General features: G+C 42.8%; 1 protein-coding gene across 2 annotated transcripts; it reads right to left on the bottom strand.

The window, feature by feature from the left end:
* Positions 1-1,102: 1,102 nt before the first annotated feature.
* Positions 1,103-23,791, bottom strand: COQ10B (coenzyme Q10B). Of its 2 annotated transcripts, none has more exons than XM_015131728.3 (5): positions 23,254-23,791; positions 16,878-17,027; positions 14,168-14,360; positions 6,301-6,402; positions 1,103-2,668 (listed from the first exon to the last, which is right to left on the bottom strand). In XM_015131728.3, exons 2-5 carry the CDS (start codon positions 17,000-17,002, stop codon positions 2,501-2,503), a joined length of 588 nt encoding a protein of 195 aa, XP_014987214.3. In that variant the 5' UTR covers positions 17,003-17,027; positions 23,254-23,791; the 3' UTR covers positions 1,103-2,500.
* Between the last annotated feature and the right edge of the window lie 530 nt (positions 23,792-24,321).

Raw genomic sequence — 24,321 nt, 5'->3', positions numbered from 1 at the left:
ATAAAGTATGGGTTCCTATTTCCAACAAAAGAGAATACAGGCCAGATACAGTGGCTAAGGCTTGCAATCCCAAACACTTCGGGAGGCTGAGGCAGGAGGAGTGCTCGAACCCAGAAGTTTGAGACCAGCCTGGGCAACACAGGGAGCCCTGTCTCTAAAAATAAATAAATACATAAATAATTTTTTTTAAAAAGACAATATAGTACACAGAGAGAATAAAATGTCTGAGTCTTATTTTTAAAAAAACTTTAAATGACTTCGCAATTTTAAAAAAACTTTGTGGCCAGGTGCAGTAGCTCACGCCTGTAATCCCAACACTCTGGGAGGCCAAGGTGGGCAGATTATTTAAGGTCAGGAGCTCGAGATCAGCCTGGAAAACATGGTGAAACCCTGTCTCCACTAAAAAATACAAAAAATACCATGCCCAGCCAAAAAAAAAAAAAAAAAAAAACTTTCTTATTTAAAAAACAACGTTGGCCAGGGACAGTGGCTCACGCCTGAAATGCCAGCACTTAGGAAGGCTGAGGCAGGCAGATCACCTGAGGTCGGGGGTTTGAGGCCAGCCTGATCAACATGGAGAAACCCCGTTTCTACTAAAAATATAAAATTAGCCAGGCGTGGTGGTGCATGCCTATAATCCCAGCTACTCAGAAGGCTGAGGCAGGAGAACTGCTTGAACGTGGGAAGCAGAGGATGCAGTGAGCCGAGATCGCATCATTGCATTCCAGCCTGGGCAACAAGAGCAAAACTCCGTCTCAAGAAAAAAAAAAAAATGTATGTAACTATATGCAAACTACTTATGCTCTCAGCAAATACCTCATCTGTAAATGGAAAGATACTGCTTACCTTGTGTGAAAGCACAACCTGGCTCCTCATGAGTAGAGGCTGGTATGAATCCTTCATCACTCTATACCCAGTGTCTGAGAGAAAGCAGGTGCTCAAAACAGATTTATTAAACAAATCAATACATATATATACTTATGTAGAGAACTAATTACTGCGGTCCCTTGTTGATCTGAGGAAACAAAGTTAATAACACTATCACTGGAAGTTTAATGCCAGAGGGTTGTTGGTATGTAGTGAAAGGAGGACAGGAGATCAATGACTGGTTAAAAGAAAATTGAATTTTGCTTATATTTGTCAAAGTCTGTTTCTTCATAGAAATAGATATTTTAGAAATCTTCATAGATTTTTTAAGACATGAAATGCTATCACAACACTTTACTATGTCTATGCAAATACACATTTAAACAATATAGGAAGATTTCAATAACCAAACTAACTGTACAAAAAATAAACAAATTAACTTTATTACGTTGCTACTTCAACTTCAGTCCTTACATTGATTTGTTTTTTAAAAAATATCAGTTTGAAACACATTACTGAAAGTGAGTATACACAATAAATAGAAAATAGGGATGCATAGTGCTGGAGACATTCAACCAACTTATCTTCATCTGTTGCCTACTGTTGTAGACAAAATTTGACACACAATTAGCATAATTGAAAGAGCAGCCAAACTACCTCGGAGAAAGTGGCAAACTACTGGAAAAGTAGCTTAAAGCTCTGGACCACTCACCAAAAAAAAAAAAAGAAAAAAATTCACTGTTTATCTGGGAGCTAGCCTCATTATGGCACTGAATTTATCTACTAGTCATAAGAACAATTTTTAAAATATCAAAAGTCCCAGGGAACCTTCACTAACAGCTTTTGTTTTTGTTTTTTGTTTTTTTTTGGAGACAGAGTCTCCCTCTGTTGCCCAGGCTGGAGTGCAGCAGGGCGATCTTGGCTCACTGCAACCTCCGCCTCTCGGGTTCAAGCAATTCTTGTGCCTCAGCCTCCCAAGTAACTGGAATTACAGGTGTGTGCCACTATGCCCAGCTAATTTTGTATTTTTAGTAGAGATGGGGTTTCACTATGGTGGCCAGGCTGGTCTCAAACTCCTGACCTCAACTAATCTGCCCACCTCAGCTTCCCAAAGTGCTGGAATTACAGGCATGAGCTACTGCGCCCAGCCCAAAGTTTTTACTTTAAATATATGATTACTCAAATATCCTAAGCCATATGGCAGGCCCTATAACAATAAGTTACAAATAGTCTGAATTTAATAACTTAAGTGTGATATGGTTAATATAATACATACTGCGTGAATATCTTAACTAACGTCTTTCAGGTAAGGTGATAATTAAAAGGTTTAAATTTACAGTTTCAACTTCTGCTCAAAAGAATCATGCCCGTATTCTAGCAATGGTGATGACATCCCATTATTGTAATGCAGAACATGATAATGTCCATATTATTTTGAATTATACTTGATTGAAGAAATAATTCTATGTATAAGTGAGTCTATATTCTATGTGCAAATTTTCAATGGTGCAGGTTTATAACCAAAGTTGCGTTCAACAAATGCTTTCTGGCTTCTGAAAACATGTCATGAAAATACTTCCTAAAAGTGAACACACTAAAGTTAGAAGCAGGTGACACCAGTTCTTTTTTGCCTTTATGTGTGATGGACTTCATGAAGCATTAACTCCCGAGGTATATTTGTTTCTGGACCATACAGCTTACATGCTCTTCTTTCAAATGCAGCTACCATCTGCTTCACAACTTCATCAAAAAACAATGTGGCAAGCTGAGAATGTAGAAGTGATCGAAATTCAAAAGAAATCTGTAGAAAAATATTGAAAATTATTTTTTGCTTTTTTTTTTTTTCTCCTGGAGAAAGACTCTTGCTTTGTTGCCCAGGCTGGAGTGCAGTGGCACAATCGCGGCTCACTGTAGCCTCAACCTCCTAGGCTCAAGCAATCCTCCCACCTCTGTCTCCCAAGTAGCCGGTAGTACAGGCACATGCCACCACATGTGGCTAATCTGTGTGTGTGTGTGTGTGTGTGTGTGTGTGTGTGTGTGTTTTGTTTTTTGCTAGAGAAGGGGTTTTGCCATGTTGCCCAGGCTGATCTCAAACTCCTGGGCTAATGCAATCTGCCCACCTCAGCCTCCCAAAGTGTTGGGATTATGGGCGTGAACCACTGCTCAGCCAGAAATTTCTTTTTTAAACTAAATCTCCACTTAGGACAGTGGTGTTCACACTGTGAACTGGGTATCTAAGGCAGAACTGTGTGGATGTATGTAGGTGGGATTTTTAGCACCCCCCGAAAAGAGGGAATCTTCTTTTACTGCAACAAGCACAACTGCTGGCATAATAAGCTTACATAAACAAGGCCAACCAAATTTCATTTCAAGGGAAAAAATCTGTTTCTTAAGATTGGAAAAAACCTTTGCTGAATACATTAATCACTATGCCTTCTTATTAATGTGCCCCTTTTAGATCCATCCTATCCCACAAAAGGAAATAAGGAAGGGAAGCGATCCTTCTCATAGGTATCATTGAGAAGCACCAGCAGGAAGAGGAAGCTGGAAGTGTGCATGCACATGTGTACCTAACCCACAGGGCAGATGGTGTAAGTGGTTTAATCTTTTTTTTTTTTTTTTTTTTGAGACGGAGCCTTGCTCTGTCGCCCAGGCTGGATGGAGGGCAATGGCCCAATCTTGGCTCACTGCAACCTCAGCCTTCCAGGTTCAAGCAATTCTCCTGCCTCAGCCTCCAGAGTAGCTGGGACCACAGGCACGCGCCACCATGTCCAGTTAATTTTTGTATTTTTAGTAGAGACGGGGTTTCACCACGTTGGCCAAGCTGGTCTCAAACTCCTGACCTCAAGTGATCCACCTACCTAGGCCTCACAAAGTGTTAGGATTACAGGCATGAGCCATCATGCCCCCTCATGTGGTTCAATCTTAAAAGTAGCCAATGATTTGGACAAGCTTGTCCAATCCACCTTATTTTGTAGTTGTTGTTTTGTTTTGTTTTAGGCTTTTAACAGCCTGAAGCCATGGGTTTTAGTTTCTGTCTCTAGTGGTAAGTGGAAAAGAGGGATGAGGAAGAGGCTTTACTGGCCCAACCAGAAACAGAAACTAAGAACCCATGACTGTATTCTCTCCCTTGGATACCCTTTTAGAACTTTATTTATACCTTCTCATTGTTCCATATAGAATTCAAGACAACTGGTTTGAGAACTGTGTTTTAAGGACCAAATATGCTCTAAATATTAAAATGTTGGCCGGGCGCGGTGGCTCAAGCCTGTAATCCCAGCACTTTGGGAGGCTGAGACGGGCCGATCACAAGTTCAGGAGATCGAGACCATCCTGGCTAACACGGTGAAACCCCGTCTCTACTAAAATACAAAAAAAAAAATTAGCCGGGCGAGGTGGCGGGCGCCTGTACTCCCAGCTACTCGGGAGGCTGAGGCAGGAGAATGGCGTGAACCCGGGAGGCGGGGCTTGCAGTGAGCTGAGATCCGGCCATTGCACTCCAGCCTGGGCAACAGAGCTAGACTCTGTCTCAAAAAAAAAAAAAAAAAAAAAAATTAAAATGTTTACTTTTCATTATGAAATAATTTCATTTTTGTAAAAGAAAACCTGCAAAACAATACAAAGAATTCCCATGTACCCATTACTCAAATTTCCCTATTTTAATGTCTTCAGTAACCATACTGTAATTCTCAAAATCAGGAAATTAACAGAGGGAGTTACTACTACTAGATAATAATGCTATTATCTAATTTATACAGACCTTATTCAAATTTTCCGAACTGTCTTTTGAGACAGTGTCTCACTCTGTCTCCCAGGTTGGAGTGCAGTGGTGCAATCTCAGATGACTGCAACGTCTGCTTCCTGGGTTCAAGTGATTCTCCTGCTTCAGTCTCTCAAGTAGCTAGGACTACAGGCATGCACCACCACAACCGGCTAATTTTGTATTTTTAGTAGTGATGGGGTTTCGTCATGTTGGCCAGGCTGGTCTCAAACTCCTGACCTCAAGTGATCTGCCCACCTCGGCCTCCCAAAGTGCTGGGACTACAGGTGTGAGCCACTGTGCTCGGCCCCAATTGTCCTATTAATGTCTATAATGCTTTAATGAAAATTACTCAAGAGCTGAGAACAGCACACGATAATTTAGTCAAAATTGCCACCATTTCTTAAAATTCAATGCCCGAGTTGCATGTACAGAGAACAACTCCCATATTACCTGTTGGCAAAGAAAAACCACAACTTGCTCTAAGTTTGCTATAACTAAGATTACATGAAAAAAAAAGTTACTAGGCTGGGTGTGGTGGCTCATGACTGTAATCCCAGCACTTTGGGAGGCCGAGGTAGGCGGATCTCCTGAGCCCAGGAGTTCGATACCAGCCTGGGAAACATGGCGAAACCCCGTCCCTACATAAAATACAAAAATAAGTGTGTGCGGTGGTGCATTCCTGTAGTCCCAGCTACTTGGGAGGCTGAGGTGGGAGGATCACGTGAGCCAGGGAAGCAGAGGTTGCAGTGAGTAAATATCACAGCACTGCACTCCAACCTGGGTGACAGAGTAAGGCCCCGTCTGAGAAAAAAAAAAAAAACAACAAAAAGTTACCAGACTCTAGATTCAAAAAAATGAAAAAAACCTATTACCTTGTTTCTGCATCTTTTATTTTTAAATTTAATTTTTTTGAGACAGGGTCTCACTCTGTTGCCCAGGATGGAGTGCAGTGATGTGATCATAGTTCACTGCAAGCTCGAACCCTTGGACTCAAGCGATCTGCTCGTTAGCCTTCTCAGCAGCTAGGACTACTGGTGGACACCACTACACGGGGATAATTTTATTTTTATTTTTATTTGTTTTGAGGCAGTTTCGCTCTTATTGCCCAGGCTGGAGTGCAATGGCACAACCTCGGCTCACTGCAACCTCTGCCTCCCAGGTTCAAGTGATTCTCCTGTCTCAGCCTCCCAAGTAGCTGGGATTACAGGCACATGCCACCACGCCTGGCTAATTTTTGTATTTTTACTAGGGTTGCATCATATTGGTCAGGCTGGTCTCGAACTCCTGACCTCAGGTGATCCGCTTGCCTCAGCCTCCCAAAGTGCTGGGATTCCAGACATGGGCTACTGCACTTAGCCTGTTTCTGCATCTTATATGCAATGTGTTCTTTCATTCGGTGTTAATTTAAAACTATTAAGTTCAAAACTGTTATTAAGCTAGTCAAAAAGTCATGGCATGTGTCTTATAATCTACAGATTTGTAAAAAATAGAAAGTAGAGAATGAAGGAATATTCAAGGTTGCAAGAAATAGAATAAAAAAGAAATGTTCATTAGCATTTATGCAGAAAAAGCTCTTCAATATAATTATGGCCTCTGTGTTCTAAAAAATGATTACTTTTTACCAATTTTACCTTATTAGTGAAACAAATCAAAGGCTTTATGAGACTTACTGAAAAATCCAAGGTACAAGTTCTTGGGTAGCCAGGAAGACCTGGGCTAAAACGCCAAATAGTCTCCAAATGATTGAAAAGTCTCCCATCAGTACAAGATGCCTAGAACAGAATGAAAAAATAAAACCACAGTTAAATACCTTTGCTACTGGCCAGAATCTAAGAATCTACTATGATTGAGGCTGATTTCTTTCGTAATAATTTTTATAGGTCAGACCACAGGAGATAAAGAGATCTAATTTTTAGTTGGTACTAGGAAGTAATGTCTTGCCAACATTAGCCTTTTTTTTTTCTGCAGGGATCCCCAAGATTGCCAGTTGTTTTCTCTTCCATTGCTAACACCTGCTTTGCTACTTAGCTTTCCTTCCTCTAGCAGCAAAAGAGGGAGCTTCTTAGAAGCTTATTTCCAGCTCTGTTACATATAAGTGATCGTGAACAAGTTAAATCCCCATACCCTATTTCCTTAATCTGCAAAATAATACCTACTTTATATCATGAGATCGCTGAAATGTTAATAAGGTACCTGGTACACATTTATCTCCTACTCAAAGACTTCTCTTATTAATCACGTATAGTCTTTCCTTCACTCTTTGCTCCTTATTCCTAGAGGCCTCTATCTAGTTTTCCTAACTGTGTAGTCCCGGCCCTTAGAACTGATCCATTTCTTTCTGATTTTTCAATGCACATGTATATTTTATATGCAGTAGGCACACAATCACAACACTTAACCATACTATGTGCAGTGCATCTTGGTAGTTCCTATTTTGTATCATTAAAAAAATACTTATTGTGGCTGGATGTGGTGGCTCACACTTGTAATCCCATCACTTTGGGAGGCCAAGGTGGGGGGAAGCACTTGAGCCCAGGAGTTCGAGGCTGCAGTAAGCTATGATTATGCCACTGCATTCCAGCCTGGGCAACAAAACGAGATTCCTCGTCTCTTCAAAAAAATTAAAAAATTAGCCAGGTGTAGTGATGCATGCCAGTAGTCCCAAGTACCCAGGAGGCTGAGGTGAGGGGACTGCTTGAGCCTAGGAGACTGAGGCAGCAGTGAGCTATAATTACGCCACTGAACTCCAGCCTGGGTGACAGTCTTAAAAATAAAACTGTCTTAAAAATAAATCAGGCTGGGCGCGGTGGCTCACGCCTGTAATCCCAGCACTTTGGGAGGCCGAGGCGGGCGGATCACAAGGTCAGGAGATCGAGACCATGGTGAAACCCCGTCTCTACTAAAAATAGAAAAAATTAGCCGGGCGCAGTGGCGGGCGCCTGTAGTCCCAGCTACTCGGGAGGCTGAGGCAGGAGAATGGCGTGAACCCGGGAGGCGGAGCTTGCAGTGAGCCGAGATTGCGCCACTGCACTCCAGCCTGGGCGACAGAGCAAGACTCCGTCTCAAAAAAAAAAAAAAAAAAATTAAAAAAAAAAAAATAAATCAATCAATAAATAAAAATTTATTGAGATCCATGAAAGAGTTGCCATCTGCAATGTGAAAATGGTAACCAGAACCATAGTTACTAGTTCATTGTTAGGACTGATGATGCTGGTTATGACCCTGAGTGACGCTCAGCTTTTTTTTACTTTTTCCCACCTCAGCCTCCCAAGTAGCTGGGACCACAGGCGTGTGACACCACGCCCAGCTAATTTTTTTACTTTTTGTAGAGCTGTGTTCTCCCTATGTTGCCCAGGCTGGTAATGAACTCTTGGGCTCAAGTGAACCTCCTGCCTTGGCCTCCCAAAGTGCTGGGATTACAGCAGGCGTGAGCCACCTCACCTGCACAAATAACCCAGAGCATTCCTGAAGTGCACAAGTAATTTTTAAGAGCATCAAGAGTCTATAATAAAATCTTGTTATTTCAGTTGCCCAATTTTAGGATAATACATTCTGCCTTTCTTTACAATAATTTAAGCTTATAGGAAATTTAACACTAAAGGATAAACAGGTTTTGGGAGTAAAGGATAAACAGGTTTGGGAGTCAGTTCCTCTATTTATTTATTTATTTTTTTGAGATGGAGTCTCACTCTGTCACCCAGGCTGGAGTGCAGTGGCGGGATCTCAGCTCCTTGTAAGCTCTGCCTTCCAGGTCCATGCCATTCTCCTGCCTCAGCCTCCCAAGTAGCTGGGACTACAGACACCCACCACCACACCCGGCTAATTTTTTTTTGTATTTTTAGTAGAGACGGTATTTCACCATGTGAACCAAGATGGTCTCCATCTCCTGACCACGTGATCTCCCCCTGCCTCGGCCTCCCAAAGTGCTGGGATTACAGGCATGAGCCACCACACCCGGCTTCCTCTGACTACTTTTATACAAAATCTGGCAGTATTTCACTCACTTCAATTATCTAGCCCAAAGATGCACAGATTTTTACTGTTATGTTTTGACAGGAACAGTTTGCCAAAGACCTCATTTCTAACAGCAGAGATACTGAACAGCAGAAGTTGTCACTATGATGACCCACTACTGACTGTTCTGAGAGAACTGATCCAGACCACTATATAAACTAATCCATACAAAATGTTTGTATCATGAAGCAGGCAGTAAAAGTCATTGAACTGTTGCCTCTCTGAAAATGTTCAAGGGCTTCTGGCCATTAAAGATTAGTGTAGACTAGAATTACTGACATATTAAGTGACAGGCATGTTTTGGTCAGCTCATAATTCGCAGAATTGTCACATGATTTCTGTTCTTCCCTTATAATAATTTTTACTGTATTGGGTAAAAAATAACAATAATTATTTTTACTGTGTTGTCTATTGGGTATTAAAATCCAGAACCTGGCCGGGCATGGTGGCTTATGCCTGTAATCCCAGCACTTTGGGAGGCCAAGGCAGGTGGATCACCTGAAGTCGGGAGTTCAAGACCAGCCTGACCAACATGGAGAAACCCCATCTCTACTAAAAATACAAAATTAGCTGGGCGTGGTGGCACATGGCTGTAATCCCAGCTACACAGGAGGCTGAGGCAGAAGAATCGCTTGAACCCAGGAGACGGAGGTTGTGCTGAGCCGAGATTGTGCCATTGTACTCCAGCCTGGGCAACAAGAGCGAAACTCCATCTCAATCAATCAATCAACCAATCAAATCCAAAACCTGGGCAACAAGAGCGAAACTCCGTCTCAATAAATAAATAAACAAATAAATAAAATCCAGAACCTAGGCCAGGCATGGTGGCGCATGCCTGTAATCCCAGTATTTTGGGATGCTGAGGCAGGCAGACCACTTGAGGTCAGGAGTTTGAGACCAGCCTGGCCAACATGGTGAAACCCTGTTTCTACTAAAAATACAAAAATTAGCTCGGTCTGATGGTGCATGCCTGTGATCCCAGCTACTCAGGAGGCTGAGGCAGGAGAATCGCTTGAACTCAGGAGGCAGAGGATGCGGTGAACTGAGATCATGCCATTACACTCCAGCCTGGGCAACAAGAGTGACACTCGATCTCAAAAAAAAAAATTCTGGAAACTGAACCCAGGAACAACTGAAAGTTGAGCATATATTCTCAAATATGTCTTTAAAAAACAAACTAGCATTATTATGTGAGGCAGCTTATAATGAAAAAATAGGGGGAAGGAGAGTGGGGGAAAAAAAAAAGAAAAAATAGTTTTGGAGTCAGACACATGCAAGTGTGAATTTGCCCAAGGTTCTTAATCTCCTTAAGCTTCATAAAATTGAGATAGCTATGATCATCTAATGCAGGTTATTATGAAGATTACTTTTTTTTCTAACACAGTTTATCTCCCCCCTTAGCAGTGCTGCAAGTTACTCTTAAGATTATCATGAATGTCTCTCAATCTGCAATAATCCAAGAATACAGGTAGTGAAAGCTTCTTAAGTATGGAGCCCTCATGACTCCCATCATTATAGTACTGCTGTTGAGGATACAGAGATGAAAAAGACAGGGGTTCCTTCCCTCAAGTACCACAGTCTTGTCAAGGAGAAATCCTGTTGAAGAAATATATCATCGAGTGATAAGTGAAAGCATGAATAAAGCACCGAAGAATCACCAAGGTAGTGCTACTTATTAATATGAAAGGAAAGAGAGAAAATGACCCCAGATGGTCAGAATTTCAAGGAATATCAAGAAGGTAAGTGCATTACAGATAGAAGAATAAGCAAGATGCAAAGGCACATGGCTGTGGAATAGTACTGCACTGTGCATTCATGGAACTTTTAAGACATATAGTATTAGCTGAACATTAAGTATAGTATTCCGTGGGACGAGGGAGCAGGGAAGTAAATGGGTCAATGTGCAATGATAAAGAGATTTACTTTATCCTGTATGGTTTTGTTTTTGTTTTGTGTTTGTTTGAAGATGGAATTTCGCTCATTGCCCAGGCTGGAGTGCAATGGCGCGATCTCAGCTCACTGCAACCTCTGCTTCCTGGGTTCAAGTGATTCTCCTGCCTCAGCCTCCCAAGTAGCTGGGATTATAGGCACCTGCCACCATGCCTGGCTAAGTTTTGTATTTTTAGTAGAGATGGGGCTTCACCATGTTGGCCAGGATGGTCTCAAACTCCTGACCTCAGGTGATCCACCCATCTCGGCCTCGGCCTCCCAAAGTGCTGGGATTACGTGTATTAGCCACCTCATCCAGCCTGTTTGTTTGTTTTTTAGAGATGGAGTCTTACTTACTATGTTGCCCAGGCTAGAATGCAGTAGCTATTCACAGGCATGATCACTGTACACTACAACCTCAAACTCCTGGGCTCAAGCAATCCTTCTGCTTCAGCCTCCTGAGTAGCTGGGATTACAGGTGCATGCTACCAAACCTAGCTTATCCTGTAGGTTTTAAGAAGGCAGGGGAGAGAGGCTGGGCCTGGTGGCTCACGGCTATAATCCCAGCACTTTGGGAGGCCAAGGTGGACAGATCACCTGAGGTCAGGAGTTCAAGACCAGCATGGCCAATATGGAGAAACCGCGTCTCCACTAAAAATACAAAAAAATTAGCCAAGCGTGGTGGCACATGCCTATAATCCCAGTCACTTGGGAGGCTGAGGCAGGAGAATCACTTGAACCCAGGAGGCAGAGGTTGCAATGAGCTATGATCGTGCTACTGTACTGCAGCCTGGGCAACAGAGCAACACTGTCTCAGAAAAAAAAAAAAAAAAAAAAAGGCAGCAGGTTCGGAATGGAAGAAAAGCAGAGAGTGAGGAAGAAATGAGATTTATTTAGAGTTCTTTTAGTTAGAAGCAGCCTAATATATATACTAAGATTTAAGTTCTGGACAGGCGCAGTGGTTCATGCCTGTAATTCCAGCACTTTGGGAGGCTGAGGCGGGCAGACCACGAGGTCAGGAGATAGAGACCATCCTGGTTAACACGGTGAAACCTCATCTCTACTAAAAACACAAAAAATTAGCCAGGCTCGATGGCGTGAGCCTGAAGTCCCAGCTACTCGGGAGGCTGAGGCAGGAGAATGGTGTGAACCCAGGGGTCGGAGCTTGCAGTGAGCCGAGATTGCGCCCCTGGAGGCGCCACTGCACTCCAGCGTGGGCAACCCAGTGAGACTCCATCACCAAAAAAAAAAAAAAGATTTAAGTTCTAAGGGACTGAATGGTAAATTGAGCTCAGGAAATAGAAAAAAAAAAATTAAGGTTATAGAAATATTCACTGGTGTCAGACAGCTAGAGTCTTGGCTCTGTGACATTGGAAAAGTTTTCTATCTCTTCTAAGCCTTAGTTCGCTCAACTCTAAAATAAATAATAACCCCTGAACCTCAAAGGGCTGTTGTGAGAATCTGAATAATTCAAGTAAAGCAGTAAAATGGGCTCAATAAATGTTAGTTATTGTGAGAGACAATAGCTTAAATGCTCTAAAACAATGAGGCAAGCATGTGAAAACATCTGCAATAATAGCAAAATCCTAGTCTACAACATTTCAAGTGGAATTCAAGTTTTGAGGGTAAGAACAGGGCAGATAGGGTCTTAGCTTCACTGGACAGTTAGAGTGTTCTCTTTCTCTTTCTAGCTGCACCAGAAAGAGCACATCTGAGAGCTGCACCCCCTTCAATGCCTAACAAAGAGCTGACTAAGGTATTTGGCTCTGGCCAGTTACCAAGAAATGATATGATCATTAAATCCTGTGGGCAAAAAATAACTCAGTTTTTTTTTTTTTTTTTTTTTTTTTTGAGACGGAGTCTTGCTCTGTCACCCAGGCTGGAGCGCAGTGACCAGATCTTGGCTCACTGCAAGCTCCGCCTCCCGGGTTCCCGCCATTCTCCTGCCTCAGCCTCCCGAGTAGCTGGGACTACAGGCGCCCGCCACCTCGCCCGGCTAGTTTTTTGTATTTTTTAGTAGAGACGGGGTTTCACCGTGTTAGCCAGGATGGTCTCGATCTCCTGACCTCATGATCCACCCGTCTCGGCCTCCCAAAGTGCTGGGATTACAGGCTTGAGCCACCGCGCCCGGCCAAAAATAACTCAGTTTTAAAAATCTTTGGCCACTACAAAATAGGAATGCAAAAGAAATATGCATTATCGCATGGAATTCTGCCTTTTTGTTTTTAAGGCTGGTACCCTTTTCCATATGTGTATCCACCTCTGACAAGCATAAGACGATTAATATAATGTAAGAGGGTTGGCATTTCAGTACCTGGTACTTGGCAGGATAATCTCAACAATGTTTTTTTATATATATATATATATATATATATATTTTTTTTTTTTTTTTTTTTTTTTTGAGACAGGGTTTCATTCTTGTTGCCCAGGCTGGAGTGCAGTGGCATGATCTCAGCTCACTGCAACCTCTGCCTCCTGGGTTCAAGTGATTCTTCTGCCTCAGCTTCAAGTAGCTGAAATTACAGGAGCTTGCCACCACATTGGCTAATTTTTTTGTATTTTTAGTAGAGACGGGGTTTCACCACGTTGGCCAGGCTGGTCTCGAACTCCTGACTTCAGGAGTTGGCCTCCCAAAGTGCTGGGATTACAGGTGTGAGCCACTGTGCCCCCCAATATTTTTATATTTTTTCTTTTCATTTTAATTTTTTTTTGAGACAGGGTCTCACTCTGTTGCCCAGGCTGAAGTGCAGTGGCTTAATCACAGCTCTCTCTAGCCTCGACTTCTTGGGTTCCAATCTCAGCCTCCTGACATGACATATTTATCTTTGTTTTGTTTTTTTGTTTTGTTTTGTTTTTGAGACGGAGTCTCACTGTGTTGCCCAGGCTGCAGTGCAGTGGCGCTATCTCGGCATGCTGCAACCTCTGCCTCCGGGTTCCAGTGATTCTCCTGCCTCAGCCTCCTGAGTAGCTGGGAATACAGGCACGTGCCACCATGCCCGGCTAATTTTTGTATTTTTAGTACAGATGGGGTTTCACCATGTTGGTCAGGCTAGTCTCCAACTCCTGACCTTGTGATCCGCCCGCCTTGGCCTCCCAAAGTGCTGGGATTAAAGGGGTGAGCCTCAGCACCATGCCTGTATCTTTTCTACCTTTGTTTATCCTCTCACCACTTTAATTTTTTTCCTTCCTTCTTCCCCACCATTCCTTCTTTAATTTAAAAAACTATATTTTTAGTAAACAAATTTACTCTTCCCCCAATAATAAAGTATTTAATTCATATTTTAAAACAGCTGAAAAATTAAATTAAAACATTTCCCACTTGGGTGGTGCAAGTGATCTGTCCTGTGAGTCAGCAGTCCTCAACAAAATGGAAAAAAAAGGCAAAAGTTTCCCATTCCCATATTATATTCAAACTTTTATTTGGAAAGAATAATGCTAATATTGTATAAAGTAACACAGTTAGAAAACGTAATACATTTTTTACCCTCCTCCTGTTAGGTTAAATAAGTTTTTTTAGGCTATTACATTTTAACCCATTTGACAGAGTTAATATATGGGAGAATATTTAAAAACAACAAAAAACAAAACTGTTACCTTTACTAAATGAGGTTTCACCAAGGTTACTACTGATGTATATCGCTCCAACACAGGTGGAAATCCAATTTCTAATCGTGTTTTACAATATCCAGATCTCTTTGATATAACATCTGATTTTTTGCACCAAGGAACAAAATGCTTGTAATCCTCCACTCCCGATACTACATCATACATTTCCTGCATTGAATATCTTTAAAAAATAAAAATAAAAAGAAGTATTAACTCCATCTAGTTATATAATATATGCATACTTCAAAGTGAATATGTATAAAACTTACTGTATATGATAAATAAATCATTCAACACATATGTTGAACCACATTCTGGAATCAATGACTTCAAAGCAGTACAGAAAATAAAAAGGTCTCTAAATAAATATATATAGGGTATAGGGTATGGCAGAGATCACAATTTGGCATCTCACAGGTTGAATCTGATATAAAGAGGTAGTTTTTGTTTTTGTTTTTGTTTTTTTTGAGATGGAGTCTCAATCTGTTACCCAGGCTAGAGTGCAGTGGTATGATCTCCACTCACTGCAACCTCTATCTCCTGGTTCAAGCGATTATCCTGCCTGTCCTGAGTAGCTGGGACTACAGGCACGTGCCACCACGGTCAGCTAATTTTTTGTATTTTTAATAGAGACGGGGTTTCACTGTGTTGAGGATGGTTTCAATCTCCTGACCTGCTGATCCACCCTCCTCGGCCTCCCAAAGTGCTGGGATTACAGGCATGAACCACCATGTCCAGCCTAAAGAGGTAGCTTTTAAATTTTTAGTAGCCAGCATTTAAAAACTGAGAGTATGGCCAGGCGTGGTGGCTCATGCTTATAATCCCAGCACTTTGGGAAGCTGAGGTGGGCAAATCACCTGAGGTCAGGAGTTTGAGACCAGCCTGGCCGACATGGTAAAACCCCATCTCTACTAAAAATACAAAAATCAGCCAGGTGTGGTGGCACATGCTTGTAATCCCAGCTACTCAGGAGGCTGAGACATGAGATTTGCTTAAACCCAGGGGACAGAGGTTGCAGTGAGCGAAGATCATGCTACAGTCTGGGCTACAGAGTGAGACTCTGTACACCACACCTCTCTCTCTCTCTCTCTGGCTACAGGTCCCTGGGCTGTAGAGTGAGACACTGCACACCTCTCTCTCTTTCTGAGACCCTGTACACCTCTCCCTCTATCTCTCTCTCTCTCACACAAACACACACACATACACACACACAGTAAAGCAAACTAAATCACTACTTTTGTAGTTGCCATTTCTCTTTTTAACAGATAACACCTGTGGCAATGATGTCCATCCAAAGATTTGCACTCCTTTTACGTGGTGCTGTTGCTAGGATGTACCTGCCCATCAGAAGCAACAATTCCCAGTCCTCATTCCCACTACGTTTATATGGGGTCACAATTAGCTGTTGCCAGTAATATCTGGGAGGAGGTGTTGTGTGTCACCTCTAGACCAATTAACACTATGAAGACTAAGTAATTACAGAGGTCAAAAGTTGGATGTAGCCTGAGTTTCTGAGTCACTACCTGGACTAGAGTACATGATACACGCATTTGAACTCTACATGAGAAAAAAATGAACTCTTGGGTATTATCTATATGGCTGTTAGCATTACCTTAACTAATACAGAGACTAGCTAGTAACAAAGGTACACTTAGTGAACAATGCTGTTAAGTCTTTTACTACAGAAAAATAGGGAGAACAAAAGCAAATGAGTAAAATTAACGAAATGCACTTTCACAAAGCTTCATGGTCAGTTGGGAATTAAGAGCCATTTGTAGAAATTCCCCTATGGAGGGATGGTATATTACCGGTTTAGCAGAACTGTAGTGTCTTTACCACCTGCTCTATTTACGCCTGTATCAGGGGCCACACCTGGCCCACCACCTGTTTTTGTAAATAAAGTTTTACTGGAATGTGGCCACACCCATTTATTTACATATGATCTATGTCTGCCTTTGGACTACAATGAAGGAGCTGAGCAGTCCCTATTGCCCACAAAACTTAATATAGTTACTATCTGCCCCTTTACAGAAAATGTTTACCAAAGGTTCTAGATGAGGAGCCTTAGTATGTATGTACTTATCTATGTACATCTATATATGAGGAAGCTATGTAAACATATGGCTCAATGTATCAGTAATGGTGCTAATATAGAAAAGAACAATGTACAAAAAATGTAGGTCATAATTTTCTTTACATGTCAAAGATTTAAGACTATACTGAAGACTTACCATATAATTATATTCATTCAACAAATATTTATAAAATAGCAAGGGCTATGAAAAAGGCCAACCTAGGTCAGGAGCGGTGGCTCATGCCTGTAATCCCAGCACTTTGGGAGGCCAAGGCACATGGATCACGAGGTCAGGAGGTGGAGACCAGCCTGGCCAACATAGTGAAACCCCGTCTCTACTAAAAATACAAAAATAGCTGGGCATGGTGGCATGCGCCTGCGACTTGGAAGGCTGAGGCAGGAGAATCGCTTGAACCTGGGAGGTGGAGGTCGCAGTGAGCCAAGATTGCGCCACTGCACTCAAGTGTAAGACTCCATCTCAAAAGAAAAAAAGAAAAAGAAAAGAAAAAAGTCAACCTAGAAAAAAGAGCTTAGTCTGTAAGAACATAATCCAGAAAGAGGCATGATACCCCACAGAAAATTGTGAACATGCTCTTTTAGTTAGAATTCTTGTTATATACAAACCCTAAAATTCTTCTCTCTGAATATTCTTTCCTTTTGTTTATTAATGGTGCAGTGATTTTGAAGAAAGTTCGTACACATATCTCCTTAGGCAAAATTGAGGTATGTCGTGGAAGAGTTCTGCTCATCAGTATGCCACAGGAAGCTAAATATCTGAAAAGACAAAAATCACCTGATTTAGAGTAACAGTAAAAATTAAGAGGAAGCACAAATTATAGAGACTATAAAGTAATTATCACACTTTGGAAGGCTTTGCAACTTCAGAATGTTACTGAAAAAATACACACACACGAACAAAGAAAAAGTACAGCTTCTTAAACACTATTAAAAAACTAAAAATAGGCCGGGCGCGGTGGCTCAAGCCTGTAATCCCAGCACTTTGGGAGGCCGAGACGGGTGGATCAGGAGGTCAGGAGATCGAGACCATCCTGACTAACGCGGTGAAACACCGTCTTTACTAAAAACACACAAAAAACTAGCCAGGCGAGGTGGCGGGCCCCTTTAGTCCCAGCTACTCGGGAGGCTGAGGCAGGAGAATGGCGTAAACCCGGGAGGTGGAGCTTGCAGCGAGCTGAGATCTGGCCACTGCACTCCAGCCTGGGGGACAGAGCGAGACTCCGTCTCAAAAAATAAAAATAAAAAAAAAATAAAATAAGAAACTAAAAATAATTGCTTAGTTAGGTTAGAAGCTTCTGGCATAAAACATATCTCTCCCAGAAAGTTGGCTTTCTCTGTAGTCGTGTGTTACAACTTACTCTTGCCATAAGCTTTGCTAGATACCCAAATCTGTTTTCCAATTTGTGTTGTCTACCTACGTTGTTTTCCCAGCTGGATCCACAGGTGTTTCTTAATTCTTGATGCACTCCAACGAGACTTAAAATTAGGTCTCAAATCTCTTGGCAGAGATCTGGTGGTCCTGTCAGTACTGATGCCAAGCATGGTGGCTCAAACCTGTAATTCCAGTGCTTTGGGAGGCCGATGCATGAGAATCCCTTGAGGCCAGGAGTTTGTGACCAGCCTGGGCAACATGGTGACCCTGTCTCTACAAAAAAAACCTTAAAAATTAGCCAGCCATGGTGGCATGTGCCTGTAGTTCCCGTTACTCAGGAACCTGAGGCAGCAGGATTGCTTGAATACAGCAGTTTGAGGTTGCAATGAGCTATGAATAGACCACGGCACAGCAGCCTGGTGACAGGGTGAGACTCTGTCTCAACAAAAGCAAAAACAAAGCAAATAAAAACCAACTGTTGCTGTGTTCTTCTTTACCCCGCAGTCTCCATTTCAATGCATATATGTAAAAATATGTCTAACTAGAAAGTTATTGTTTGAGGTACTTCTATATACAAATGTTTGACATATGCTTGTTCACCTAAATATTTTCAACTTTCCTTAATAAGATTATTACATAACTGGCTGGGGGAGGTGGTTCATGCTTGTAATCCCAGCACTTTGGGAGGCCAAGGCGGGTGGATCATGAAGTCAGGAGTTCAAGACCAGCCTGGCTAACATGATGAAACGCCGTCTCTACTAAAAATACAAAAAATTAGCTGAGTGTGGTGGTAGGTGCCTGTAGTCCCAGCTACTTGGGAGGCTGAGGCAGGAGAATTGCCTGAGCCCGGGAGGCAGAGGTTACAGTAAGCCGAAATTGTGCCACCGCACTCCAGCCTCGGAGACAGAGCGAGACTCCATCTCAAAAAATAAAAAATAAAAAAAAGACAAGAAAAAAGGTTATTACATAACTATTTGACACTAATAGTCATTGCTGGCCAGGATAATTCAATTTAAATTATCCACATATTTACTGAGCCCCTATTCTAAGTTAAGACTATGCTAGGTACTAGGTACCTAGGTAATATGAGGTAATATTACTCATATAATACCTCAGGATATAATGGTGAATAGGATATAATGGTGAATAGAACAAACATAAGCCTTATGAAGATTATATTCTAGGTGAAGATTGATTAAAAAAACTGCTGAAAAAGAAATGGGGGGAAGGGGGAGGTGTAATTAGGACCTCCTTTAGACAGGGTGACCTACGAATCCCTTAAAAGATTTCAATTGAGACATAGGGGACAAGGAGTTAGCCATGCAAAGAGAGAAAGATGTACATACATGATAACTGTGTGTGTGTATATGTATATACCAATACACATAGGCATTAGCAGCATTTAATGCCTCATTCCATTTATTTATATATATGAATACATACACATATATACATACATATATATGTAAATGAAGTGGATCGCACCACTGCACTCCAGCCTGGGCGACAGCGACTCTCTGTCTCAAAAAAAGAAAAAAAAAAAAAAGAAAAAGAAAAAGAAAATATGACCCCAGGCCGGGCGCAGTGGCTCACGCCTGTAATCCCAGCACTTTGGGAGCTGAGGCGGATGGATCACGAGGTCAGGAGATCGAGAACACAGTGAAACCCCGTCTCTACTAAAAAAAATACAAAAAATTAGCTCTGCACGGCAGGAGGCGCCTGTAGTCCCAGCTATTTGGGAGATTGAGGCAGGAGAATTGCATGAACCTGGGAGGCAGAGCTTGCAGTGAGCCAAGATCGTGCCACTGCACTCCAGCCTGGGCAACAGAGTGAGACTCCGTCTCAAAAAAAAGAAAATATGACCCCAAAGCATAAAATAAAACCTCAACTACAGGGAGACAAATTTGGGCTCTATAATACAATAAAGCACTTTAGAGCTGTTTATAAAAATTGAACAGACTTATTACGGAGAAAATGAAATAGAGGTCAATGAATGTGCTTAAGCTAAATACTACATGACTATCTGTTACAATGTAATGGAGGCTGGGTGCGGGGGCTCACGCCTGTAATTTCAGCACTTTGGGAGGCCAAGGCAGGTGGATCAATGGAAGTCAGGAGTTCGAGACCAGCCTGGCCAACATGGTGAAACCCTGCCTCTACTAAAAATACAAAAATTAGCCGGGCATGGTGGCACGTGCCTGTAATCCCAGCTACTCAGGAGGCTGAGGCAGGGGAAATGCTTGACCCTGAGACACAAAGGCTGCAGTGAGCCGAGACGACGCCATTGTACTCCAGTCTGGGCAACAGAGCAAGACTCCCCGTCTCAAAAAAAAAAAAAAAAGGTGCCATGGAAAAGAAACATAAACTGCACATGGGTGAACTTATTAGGACCTTTTAAGATTCTAAGATTCTTATATATTCTGCTCTAAATAACACTTTATGAACGAAAATATAAAAAAGCAAGATGGCTTTGTGAATTCTAAATTTTCTGGGACATCACAAGTAGTAGTTGATTTTCTAATAGTGTTAAGAGCATAATTCTATGTTTCGATACATAAAATGTATAGTGATCAATCAGGGTAATTAACACGTCCATCATCTCAAACATTCATCATTTATTTGCATTAGGAACATTCAATATCCTCCTTCTACCTATTTGAAACTATACATTCTTGCTAAGTATAGTCATCCTACAGTGGTATAGAAGACGGGTCCCCAACACCCAGGCCATGGACTGGTGCCTGTCCATGGCTTGTTAGGAACCAGGCTGCACAGCGGGAGGTATTACCGCTCGAGTTCCACCTCCTGTCTGATCAGCGATGGCATAAGATTCTCATAGGAGCAGGAACTCCACGGTGAACTGCACATGTGAGGAATCTACATTGTTTGCTCCTTATGAGAATCTAACTAATGCCTGAAGATCTGAGGTGAAACAGTTGCATCCCGAAACCATCCCCCACCACCACCCTCATTAGTGGAGAAACTGTGTTCCACAAAATTGGTTTCTGGTGCCAAAAAGGTTGGGAACTGCAGGTATAGACCACTAGAAATGTATTCCTCCTAGATAGCATTAATTTTGTATCCTTTAACACATCTCACTCTATCCCTTCCTTTCTCCCAGCTTTCCCAATCTTTAGTATCCTCTGTTCTACTTTTTACTTCCATGAGATCAACTTTTTTTTTTTTTTTTTTTGAGATGGAGTCCTGCTCCGTCGCCAGGCTGGAGTGCAGTGGTGCTATCTTGGCTCACTACAACCTCTGCCTTCCGGTTTAAGCGATTCTCCGGCCTCAGCCTCCCAAGTAGCTAGCACTACAGGCGCCTGCCATCACACCCAGCTAATTTTTGTATTTTTAGTAGAGACGGGGTTTCTTTTTTTTTTTTTGAGATGGGGTTTCACCATGTTGACCAGGATGGTCTCGATCTCTTGACCTTGTGATCTGCCCGCCTTGGCCTCCCAAAGTGCTGCGATTACACCCATGAGCTACCGTGCCTGTTTGAGGTCAACTTCTTTTAGCTGCCACATACAAGAGAGAACTCGTCATGTGTAACTTTCTGTTCCTGGCTTATTTCACTTAACATAATGTCCTCCAAGTCCATCCATGTTGCTGCAAATGTCAGGATTTCATTCTCTTTTTATGGCTGAATAGTATTCCCATCGTGTATGAATATATACACCACATTTTCTTTATCCATTCTTCTGTTTTGTTGTTGTTGTTGTGTCCCATCACCCAGGCTGGAGTGCAGTGGCACAGTCACGACACACCGCAGCCACTGCCTGGGCTCAAGCAATTCTCTCACCTCAGGTCCCAATTAGCTGGGACCACAGGCATGTGCCACCAAGCCCTGCTAATTTTTTACTTATCTGTAGAAACGAGGTCTCGCTATGTTGTCCAGGCTGGTTTCAAACTCCTGATATCAAGTGATCCTCCTGCCTCAGCCTCCCAAAGTGTTGGGATTACAGATATGAGCCACTGTGTCCAACCTTGTTTGTTTTTTGAGACAGGGTCTGGCTTGGTTGCCCAGGAATGAGTGCAGTGGCCCAAACAAGGCTCACTGCAGCCTCAACCTCCTGGGTTCAAGTGATGCTCCCATCTCAGCCTCCTGAGCAGCTGGAACCACAAGCTTGCACTACCACACAGCCAGCTAATTTTTCTGTATATAAGTATGTGTATACACACACACATTTTTTTTTTCTTTTTTTTTTTGGTAGAGACAAGGTTTTGCCATGTTGTCCAGGCTGCCTTCATGAGCTCAGGCAATCCTCCCGCCTCAGCCTCCCAAAGTGTTGGAATTACAGGCGTGAGCCACTGCGCCCAGTCCCATTCATCTGTTGTTGGACACCTACGTTGATTCTGTATCTTGGCTATTGTGAATAGTGCTGAAACCTTTACTTGAAAAGACGAGATCTTTGCTTCTAAAGAGGTGAACTGGGTATCTGGTTGACTTTTTACTATATATAAAGGTTCATGTGTTTAGTGGAAGTCAATACATGAACCTTTCTACCAGGTTTATGTATTGCCTCCCAGCCTACCCAAAAAAATACCCTTACACAATCTGATTACAATCCTAAGGAAAACACCTGTGTTTAAAGCAAACTGACAGGACATTTTCTGATCAATTTGCATGCTATAGTTACAGTGCCCTGGACAGCACATCTATTCTCATGCACTTCCAGGAATACTATGTCTTAAACTACGATATGAGGAGACACACATTCATATATACAGTTAAGCCATGAAATGAATACTGGACCACTGGACCACATGGAAAACAGCTTTTTTTGTCACTCCTCTTCCAGTACTACTCTCTCAAATACCTAAGTATAATAAAGGTCAGAATCTGATGACTAACGCTGGAAATGAACTCAAACTGCCGCCCTCATTATCATAAACAGTATTTATCTTGGAACTGAAGCCTCAATTTGATCACTAAAGCAACTGTATTTTTCTCAAAAGCAAGTGCTGTTTATTTGCAAGACATTTTATAAGAGTAATACAAACAGATCTGAAGTATGACGGGGTTATTCTGCTTGAAACTACTTTTTGAAGTTACTCTCTAAAGCAGGAGTAATTTTATGATTTTGCCTCATCCAACATTTGTCTAAAGGGATTTGGATTTGGTAAGGTTGTTGGTGTTTTTAAATATTCTTAATTGAATCTTTTTTAAAAAAAATTATTTCCTCGTTTCCCGTAGGGCTGGATCTTAATTTAATCTAAATGTCCTGGGGCTCAACCAGATTTGTGTTTTCTCTCCCCACGTCGTACTTTGTACACCTGAATTCATTTAAAACACACTAACTTTAATTTTCAAGAACATTACAATGTTATTAATAAAAAGAAACTATGTCGTACAAGTATGGTATCCATGTTCCGACCTCCATCTCCACCCTCACCTACCAAAAATTGAACCAACCAGGAAAATCGAAAGCAGACTACGGTTCAAGGTTACAGGACCTGTAAGTTACAGCAGAGTGAAAAAATCCAGGTCCCTTATGTTAGCTACATTTAGTTTTGTAAACACTAAATGGTGAGAACAAAGCACTCTTCCAGAAATTGGGAAAACGCATCTGACCATCTGGCAGGTAGAAGGAATCGGAGAAGGCAGCTCACCGCCAAACCACAAACTCCCATACAACCAGCAGCCGGCAACCCTTCCGCGCAAAGCTAACACTTTCCAACAGCAGCAGCAACAGGCCATAGGGGAGGAGACCGGAAGAGCCCCAAGGCACCAATGGCCAAATTGCTTCCAAAGTCGCTTTGCCGATGATTTCACCGCCTCTCAAGAGGGAAACGAGGCACGAACACAGCCTTGGGCCCAGGGGGATGCGCGCCGCTCTTGAGTCCCTCAGATGCCAAACGCAAAAGAGCTTTCTCCTCTAAAGGCACGGAAATGCACCGAGTCCGGCTCTGCCTCACCCCCAAATCCTTCCGGTCCTCCAACTCGGCAGCCAAAATGGAAAACTACTCTCGTCGCAGCGCCCCCGCTGTTGATTACCTGCCATTCCGCACGGGCGCAAGCGCCCGTGCGGGGGCGCAGGCCGCTGTCGCCGACTTCGGAAGGCATCCCGAGAACACCCTTCTCAAGGCTGTGTGACCAGTCCGAGCTGCCATGATAGACTCTCCGAAGCCGGTCGTCACCTCCCAGACTAGCCTTGCAGCACCGCCCTTCTCTGGTCGGGCCGGCAGCCCGGCTCCGGTCCCTCCCAGCCAATCGGCTGGTCCCCTGCCGCAGCCTGACACGCCCCTTCTTCCCTTCCGGGTTGCACGTCGCTGACACACGCTCACTCTACCTACGTAGAGCTGACTGTAAACGGTCCCGTCAGCCTGTCGGCCAATCGGAGGAGATACAAGCCCGCCAGGACACACCTCTCTCTCCGGACTGACCAATCGCTTTTCCCGCGCGCTCGCGCAATTTGCGTAATACTCAGTGACTCCTCAGTCCACGCCCCGCGCAGGAATTTTCCTGGAGTAACCAACCGCCGTGGTTCTCCTGGGGTCCGCTTCCGGTCGGGAGGCCAGTGACTTGAGCCCCGCCGGGGGGCTGCGGGAAGCCCCAGGGTTAGGGTGTTAATTATGTAACTGTCCAAACCCATGAGCGCGGAGCGAAACAGGCGATCGCTCCTGGCTGCGAAGCCTGGCCGTTCCCGTCCTGCTTGTTAATGATTGTGTAATACAATG

The sequence above is a fragment of the Macaca mulatta genome, chromosome 12, assembly GCF_049350105.2.
Source record: "Macaca mulatta isolate MMU2019108-1 chromosome 12, T2T-MMU8v2.0, whole genome shotgun sequence".
NCBI classification, from domain to species: Eukaryota; Metazoa; Chordata; class Mammalia; order Primates; family Cercopithecidae; genus Macaca; species Macaca mulatta.
The sequence above is the reverse complement of the archived record's forward strand: the minus strand, read 5'-3'. Positions and strand labels throughout refer to the sequence as shown.

What these genes read in the sequence shown, in the direction of transcription:
- COQ10B (XM_015131728.3), bottom strand. Translation starts at nt 17,002, where the DNA reads ATGAGCAGAACTCTTCCACGACATACCTCAATTTTGCCTAAGGAGATA. An exon ending in TCAGAGAGAAGAATTTTAGG is followed by an intron (nt 14,361 to 16,877) that starts GTTTGTATATAA and finishes TATTTTTTAAAG; the next exon opens with ATATTCAATGCAGGAAATGT. An exon ending in TGAAACCTCATTTAGTAAAG is followed by an intron (nt 6,403 to 14,167) that starts GTAACAGTTTTG and finishes ATTCTGTTCTAG; the next exon opens with GCATCTTGTACTGATGGGAG.